An 8,212-nucleotide genomic window follows, 5' to 3' on the forward strand; every position below is an offset into this window, starting at 1 on the left:
CACGTGAAGAAAGGGAAATGTCAGATTTTCCCTGTAATTGAGATTTCAGTTGTGACCCTGTGGAAAGCCACCTTTGTCTCTGTCATACTGCCACCATGGTAATGTTCCCTCTCTCCTCCCAGAGCTCTTGTGCCTTTCCAGAATTTATTATTTTAAATGGCTCCTCCATGTAGTTATTTGTCCTAGAGTTGGAGGCACAAGCAATTTAAAGCAAGAAAATGGTGTGACAGAGAGGGCTAATACACCCTCAACCAGCATCATGGGCATGACCCTGATGGGGAATGTTTGTTCCCTTACCTCAGAGCTATATTGCCCTTAAGTCAGTGCTGGAAAGCACCTACATAAGGGGTTAGGATTGCATCCTTTGAATCCTTTCTGTCTTTCCTAGGGATCAACATAGGCACTCTTTATCCAGAGTTCGAGATGGAGAGATGATGCTGTACTTCTGTGGGTGGAACTGAGGGCTGTCTGTGGAGCTCCTTATCTTGGAAGAGTTGAAGAAACAAGACCTCACCAGTCAATTGCTGGCAAGGAAGGACATTGTTCATGTGTATCTTATGCAAAGCTGCTTTGCATGGCTCTTAATTTTCTAGTGACTGAGGGCTCAATCCTATCCAATTTTCCAGTGCCGGTGCAGCTGTGCCCATGGGGTGCGCACTGCTTCCTGCGGTGGGTAGGCTGTCACAGAGGCCTCCTCAAGGTATGGGAACATCTATTCCCTTATCTCTGGTCTGCATTGCGGACTGCACCGGTTCTGGACAGTTGGATAGGACTGGGCCCTCAAGCTGCAACGCTAACCACACTTTCCTGAGAGTAAGCCCCACTGAACAAAATAGGACTTACTTCTTCCCCTCCCCTCCCCTCCCCCTTCCCCTTGACTTAAGAATGGCTCCCTCTCTTGAGACTTTTCAGTGAGGCCTGAAGACCCTTCTGTTTAAACAAGCCTTCTGAGTTCTCCGCCTTTTTAACATCTTTTAATATTTTTTACAGGCCTGATTCTTTTATGATTTGCTGCTGCTCTATGCTCTTTTTACCTGACTATTTTTTATCTGACTGCTGCTTTTATGATATGTGTTAATATGTTTTTATTTGTTTTAAATTATGTTTTTAATCTGTTGTAAGCTGCCTTGAGTCCCTTCGGGGAGAAAGTCAGGGTAAAAATAAAGTTGTTGTTGTTATTATAATTATTATTATTCTGAGTAGACCTGGTGCAGATTGTGCCCTTACTCGGGTACCACTTTCTCCATTCCAGCTCTACTGCAGAAGTGCAGCAGGTGCTGCTCTCGCTGCCCCCAGCAGGCTTTCCAAGGCAAGGCAGGCACGCAGTCCCACAGGCACACTCACCTGGGAGCGAGTGGCGCGGAACACCGGGGCCTTGCTTCTGAGTAGACACGCGTGGGATCGTGCTGAGGCAGCCGCGTGATGCCTGGAGCCCGGTGCCCCTTGGCTGCGAACAGGAAGGCGACGTGCGTTGTGGAGGGAGGGGTCGCAGTCTGTGCGCAGCGGCGCCGGCCGGTGCTCTGTGCTGCGGGAGCCGCTCAGCGGCGTGCCGGGGAGCACCGGTTGCAAGGCGCGCGCGCGGAAAGGGGGCCCTTCACTGGGGGGGGGGGAGGATTCACAGGCACGGGCGGCGGCAGGTCTGCGTCGCCTGCTGCGCTGCAGTCCAACCAGTGGGGCGCTTTGCAGCAGAGCGAGCGATGCCGCTACGCATCACTGCAGTCCGGCCACGGCAGGGGAAGGAGGGAGCGGCGTGTTCCAGGCACCTCGCAGCCCAGTCCTAGGTGTGTCTACTCAGAAGTAAGCCCCACGAGGTTCCATGGGATCTACTCCCAGGCAAGCGTGTACTGTGGGGCTGCTGAGAGCCTTGTGGCGCCTGAACCACCAGCAGCATCATAAGGACGCTCGCGTCCCCCGCTGAACCCAGGTGGGGGGCCTGTCACGTAACTCTGCGCCTGGAAGCAGGGAACTCCCCCTCCCCCACCAATTCACTGCAGGACTACATTTCCCATCAGGCCGCGGGAGGATGCGCCTGCCGCTTTCCGTCTTGGCCGGAAGGCCTTCCTGGCGCGGCGACGTCTGGCATTTCCTTCTTTCCGAACCAGGCCCCGGCGGAGGTAGGAGCTCCTGGGGTGCCCGAGACCATCCGTGTCCATCGGGCAGCCCTGGGCACCTGTGGCCGTCCCCGGCCTTTTCCTTGCCTGGCGGCACTTTCTTGTAGAGGGACCGGCTCTCCTTTTGCGGCGCCAGCGGAGGTTTGGCCTCCCGCTGCGGCGCCAGTCCGGCTGCTCTGGCGGAGGCCTGGGGGGGAGAAGGGAATGAAGGGGGCCTATGGGGAGGGGCTGGCTGTGCGGCCTCAGCTCTGTTCTTCCCCCCTTGCCTTTAACTTTGCAGTGTTGTCAGTGGCAGCCTTACTCCAGAGTAGCACGATTGAGCCCTGTGCACAGGGTTTACTCATAATCCTCTCCGCGGATTGTCTCCTGTCCCAGAGTACGTAGTTGATGAGTGTTTCTCACTCAGTGCTATGGCTACCACCAGTGGTACTTAAGGTGGTGTCTGGGGTACTTCTGTGTCCCCTGGGCACCTGCCACCCGGCAGCAAGACCAGGAACGTGAGGCGGCAGACAGTAGTGGGAGCCTGGGCCCTGTGAGCAGAGCTCCATGCTTTCCCATGCTCAGAAAAGCCCTCCTGTCCAGTAAAAGCCTTTTATTGCCTCATATCTGGCCTCCCAACCCAGAAGTAACTGGTGGTGATGTCCTCACCGCTTCCTTCCAGTGGTACTTTGAATAGGTGCACTGTGTGAAGTGGTACAGCGGAGGACAACCCTTGAGAAATACCTTGAGATATCCCATTTTTGCATCTTACTAGTGATTCTTGGAGTTGTATTGAGTTCTTTTCCAAAGGAGGAGTAACTTTTTTACCCCTTAGCAGCACAAACAACCAAGATTCTTTGCAAAGAAGACTTAACTAGTTTATAATACAGTGCACTTTGTCTTAAATGCAGCGAATTTTCAACCTTTTGTGTCTCATGGCACACTGACAAAGCGCTAACATTGTCAAGGCATACCATCTGTGTTTTGACAAAGCAAGGCACACCACAATGCTGACGGGGCTCAGCCCCCCCATGGCCCTACTAATGAATGACTCTCCCCTAAACTCCTGCAGCACACCTGTGGACCATTCCCAGCACATCAGTGTGCCCTAGCACAGTGGTTGAAAATCCCTGCTTTAAAGAGTCATCTATTGGAAATGTTTTGACTTAAGATATTAACTTTTGTATGTGGTGTTTCATTTAGTTAAGGCTGTTTTCTGAAGTTCATGTGCATGCTGCTAATACTTTAACTTACAGCACATTAAACTCAGAACCTGCTGGTTTGGAAAGCAATATGAAGCTACAATATGCACATTAAAAAAATACAAAGATTGTTATAAAACAAGTTGCCTGCTTGTAGCATGTTGTCCGAGATGACAAAAAAATAAAATAACTTCCCATGAAACCAGCCATCCTGTGTTTCAACTTAATTTTTAACATTTTGAAAAAGTAACATTGAGGCTTCCTAAATAACCTAGCAAATTGACAGGTACCCCTTTGTGTGTTATGAATACTCCATTGTGATCCCTAATAATGAAGGTACAGGATTATGATGATTGAAATGTTTGTGTTACAGAACTGACACAATAGAAACAGAATTATCTTTCAGCAGAATGGTGGGTGGTATGGAGAATCAAGTTGCAGCAAAGTATAGCTTGTTACATGGCAATACACACCTAAAGAGAAAGTAAGCCACCTGAACAGATATGTTTATAACTTTATTTTTCAGTACACAATGGGCCGTGTCATCAGAGGTCAAAGAAAAGGTGCGGGGTCCGTGTTCAGGGCCCATGTGAAACACAGGAAGGGTGCAGCAAAGCTGAGAGCCGTTGACTTTGCTGAGAGGCATGGGTACATCAAGGGCATTGTAAAGGCAAGTACCAGGCTTTGAAAGATGCTGTTTGGATATGTTTCATTATATTGTGATGGCTTTTCATATGAGTGGTTACTGTGGTTGAGAATGGCTACATTTAAGGATCCTGAAAGCACTGGAGGAATAAGAGTTGGGGAGGAGGCTACATGTGTAGCCTGTATGGTATACATGCATACCATAAAAATGTTTACAGATTGTTTAAATGCAAGGTAAACACAGACCTCTATTCAAAAAGTGATGGTGGGATTAAAACATGAAATGTTGTTACTTGGAATGCTGAAAAATATATAAATCTGTGCAGGATAGTCTTCCCCCATATTACAGCTGCACTTTGAGAATCCCTGAAAGGCTTGAGGGCTATATTGAGATACGACCTAAAAAGTAAATGGAAAGTCAAGTTGAATACAGAGATTCATCTGTAACAAGAACAAGGATTATAAAAAGAAATTGACCTTGTTGGAATCATTCACATATACCTCTTTAGTTTAGTCTGTAGGTATTGCTATGTGAATGTTGAGCATGTGAAAATGGGTAGCTTGTACATTCTATGGGTACATGGGATTTCTCAGTATCATTATGCAGTTCTGTCCCCTAGACTTTTAGTTGAACAAGTATAAATATTTCCATAAGTTAATTCCAAACCTGAAATTGGATAAGATTCCTAAACTGCAATTTTATTTTGTTAGGATATCATTCATGATCCTGGTCGAGGTGCTCCTCTTGCCAAGGTTGTTTTCCGTGATCCATACAGGTTTAAGAAACGGACAGAATTGTTCATTGCAGCTGAAGGCATTCATACTGGACAGTTTGTTTACTGTGGCAAGAAAGGTGAGTGAAGACTGAATCATTGTGTGATTCTAAAAATCATACATGTTTCTTAGAAATAGTCAGTATTGTAGATATGAGAGATTGTAACATTGCATCTTTTTAAGTGACATTTTTGTGTGTATAAATACACCTCTTTCAGCTCAGCTCAACATTGGCAATGTTCTGCCTGTTGGCACTATGCCGGAAGGTACCATTGTCTGCTGTCTTGAAGAAAAACCTGGTGATCGTGGTAAATTAGCTCGTGCTTCTGGAAACTATGCCACAGTTATCTCCCACAACCCTGAAACCAAGAAAACCAGAGTGAAGCTGCCTTCTGGGTCTAAGAAGGTGATCTCATCTGCAAACAGAGCAGTTGTTGGTAAGTTTGCCTAAATTGCCCATTAGAGCAGCAGTTACCAAACTTACCAGAGTCATGGTACCCTTCTTTTGTGGCTGCCTCTTCCCACCTCTCCTGGGCATTGCCATCTTGGATCATGTGAAAATTGTGTGAGATCTCCTGCGATCCAAGATGGCAGCAGCCAGGAGAGTTGGAAGAACAGGCTGCTGAGGACATCCTGCAGCGCCCCATGAATTCGCAGCGTTGCAGAGTTTGGGAACCACTGCATGAGCCCTATAGAACCACCTGTTGAGCCCCAGCCTGCCCTATGGGGCTACTCAAATCTGCATCAGCTATTTAGCAGCTGGTATAAAGATGCCGAAGCCGGTCCCATCCCCCTCCTGGGCCTCATCCGCCTCCCATTCTGCCCACCTAAAAATGCCCCCTTGCCACCCCTAGAATGCCCATCCCCTGCAAACTTACATTCTTAGGTGATGCAGGGACTGAATCCTGCCTGGGCATGCCTGTATTCCACACAGGCCCAGAGTCAGCACAAATGTGCCTCAAGGCATGAAGCTGGCATGGGAAGGGGCTGCTTCAGCTCAAGTCCCAGTTAGCATTGGACCGTAAGTTCTAGTGGATGGAAGTGTATGCCACAATAAATCGTTCTCTTTATTGTTGTCCTATACCATGCTAGCCATAAAGATGACTGTTTCTCACTATAGTAGGCATGAAGAGATAAATATAACAAATTCAACCTTTAAAAGATGCCTCATTGCACAAATTCAATACAATTTGTGCAATGAGGCATCTTTTAAAGGTTGAATTTGTTTAACCTGTTGAACAAAGTATGTTTAATGCAGTCTGTTGCAGCCCCCTCAAGAAACTCAGTCACAGATAAACTACATAGGTGTGGTTATGTACCAGTTTTTGCACATGTTATCAGGCAGCTGCTTCACAGAATGAGGGTTGTGCTACTGGTAGAGATTATATTCATGGCTCTGAACTTTATCATCAAAACATATATAGACTGTCTTAAATTAGGACTTGCTTTTGATGGCAGAGTCGTTCCAGAACTTCAGATCTTTTTATAGAGGGATTTTGTATCTAAAGGTTATCAGGAAATATTAAATTATGTATGATAAGATACTAGATGATGTCTTAAGATACTAGAAGGTATTGATACTAGATACTAGAAGGTAAAATTATGTCTTAAGATACTAGAAGGTATTGATTTAATTAACTTGAATTCCATAAATGATGTAAAAGCACCACTTAGGATTTATTACACTATTTATTGCATAAGTACCAGTCCTCCTCAAAAGAACTTATGGCAGTACACATTTTTGAGCTAACAAGTGCTTCCTGAGGATGCTTGTTTTTGAATGGGAAATTGGACCTAAATTTTAATCTGACACTTTGACCATATACGTTTGGGATGGCTATGGCTTATATTTACATTTTGACAGATCTGTGGAAACCGATTTTGGCAGATTGTTTAAGAACTGTTGGTAAGCTGCAATGTTGTATAAAAAGTGGGATGTAAAATCAGTTGTGTAATTGAATGACTGCACTAATGATGAAACCATTTGGTAAACAGTGCTGTCTAGTACAATTGGTGTGTTCATCTGGAAACTTGCTTTTTAAATATTTAAATCCTTCCAGGTATTGTTGCTGGTGGTGGCCGTATTGACAAACCTATCTTGAAGGCAGGAAGGGCTTACCACAAATACAAGGCAAAGAGAAACTGCTGGCCACGCGTTCGTGGTGTAGCTATGAACGTAAGTACTTCTAATTATGAGATATGTTTAACTTCTTCTAATAGTTACTACATCAGCTGATCTCGTCTGATCTCGGAAGCTAAGCAGGGTCAGGCCTGGTTAGTACATGGATGGGAGACCGCTTGGGAATACCGGGTGCTGTAGGCTTATACCATAGTTTTTCGAGACTGAAGGTTGCCAACCAACAAGTCTCCAATTGTCTATTCTGTATGCTATTGTACAGCCAGTACTTTAAATATTCCAAGTCTAGAATATCTACTCTGGTACTTTTCAGCCTATCATTTCCAGTGTGGCTAACAATGCATATAAATGCAACTTAATTCAAAAATTAAAACAGAACCATCAGTCTAATACAGGGGTCTCCGAACCCTGGGCTGGGGGCCAGATGCGGCCCACAGCAAGCCTCTATCCGGCCCACGGCCAGCATCTTGTCCCCTGAAAGCCTCTGGTCCACTTGACTGAACATGACCAGAGCTATGCTCTGATTGCGTCTGGAGGGTGTTCTGAAGGCCCGAGAAGCTAAGTGAATGAGCCCACTCATTCATCTAAGTTCCATCTCTAATTTATTTATTTAAATTTTAAATTTAAACTTTTTTTCTAGTCCTCAGCACTGTGCCAGATATTTCAAGCGGCCCTTTGGCCAAAAAGTTTGGAGACCCCTGGTCTAATATAGCAAAAGCAGGAGATAGAATACTAGTTTTACAGCTTGGGGCTGAGGTACCTATGGCACTGCCTTCTTCCATATGAATTGGCCCGTTCCTTAAGGAAGAAGTTCCACCAGTAAAAAAAAATTGGGCTCCCTTGATGTTAGGTTAATATTTTTGATGTTGTTCATAGCGCTAGTTTAATTTTCTTTTTCTTTCTTTTTTGCCATCACTTATACTCTGCATCTTTGGTTTACTCCAGTGCTTTCAAGTCCTAGGATTGGTAGCAATAGTATGACACCCTGCCCATCTGGGTCCCTGCCTTTTGTTCAGAAGGGCAGTAGTATTTTTTTCTTTCGGGACTAGATGGATGAGTGAAGCCTGTCACAGCCCTTATGACCATCTTATGTCTTTCCTCTTTGAAATCACATCTTACCCTACTTCATTAACTGTTTTCTTCTGTTCTTTCCACAGCCCGTTGAACATCCCTTTGGCGGTGGTAACCATCAGCACATTGGTAAGCCTTCAACCATCAGGAGAGATGCTCCAGCTGGTCGTAAAGTTGGTCTTATTGCAGCCCGTCGTACTGGCCGACTGCGTGGAACAAAGACTGTGCAAGAGAAGGAGAACTAAGCTTTCGGTTCAGAACATTCATAAAGAAATAAATGCCATTATTTGTAA

The 8,212-nt window shown here is 45.7% G+C and overlaps 1 protein-coding gene across 1 annotated transcript; it reads left to right on the forward strand.

Annotated features, from left to right (window-relative positions):
- Positions 1–2,022: 2,022 nt before the first annotated feature.
- RPL8 (ribosomal protein L8) lies at positions 2,023–8,212 on the forward strand. Its single transcript, XM_066622186.1, has 6 exons — positions 2,023–2,114; positions 3,819–3,962; positions 4,649–4,790; positions 4,930–5,148; positions 6,772–6,887; positions 8,006–8,212. Exons 2-6 carry the CDS (start codon positions 3,825–3,827, stop codon positions 8,162–8,164), a joined length of 774 nt encoding a protein of 257 aa, XP_066478283.1. The 5' UTR covers positions 2,023–2,114; positions 3,819–3,824; the 3' UTR covers positions 8,165–8,212.

Source organism: Tiliqua scincoides, chromosome 3, assembly GCF_035046505.1.
Source record: "Tiliqua scincoides isolate rTilSci1 chromosome 3, rTilSci1.hap2, whole genome shotgun sequence".
In the NCBI taxonomy this organism is placed as follows: domain Eukaryota; kingdom Metazoa; phylum Chordata; class Lepidosauria; order Squamata; family Scincidae; genus Tiliqua; species Tiliqua scincoides.

What these genes read in the sequence shown, in the direction of transcription:
- RPL8 (XM_066622186.1), top strand. Translation starts at nt 3,825, where the DNA reads ATGGGCCGTGTCATCAGAGGTCAAAGAAAAGGTGCGGGGTCCGTGTTC. An exon ending in ACATCAAGGGCATTGTAAAG is followed by an intron (nt 3,963 to 4,648) that starts GCAAGTACCAGG and finishes TTATTTTGTTAG; the next exon opens with GATATCATTCATGATCCTGG. An exon ending in TTCGTGGTGTAGCTATGAAC is followed by an intron (nt 6,888 to 8,005) that starts GTAAGTACTTCT and finishes TTCTTTCCACAG; the next exon opens with CCCGTTGAACATCCCTTTGG.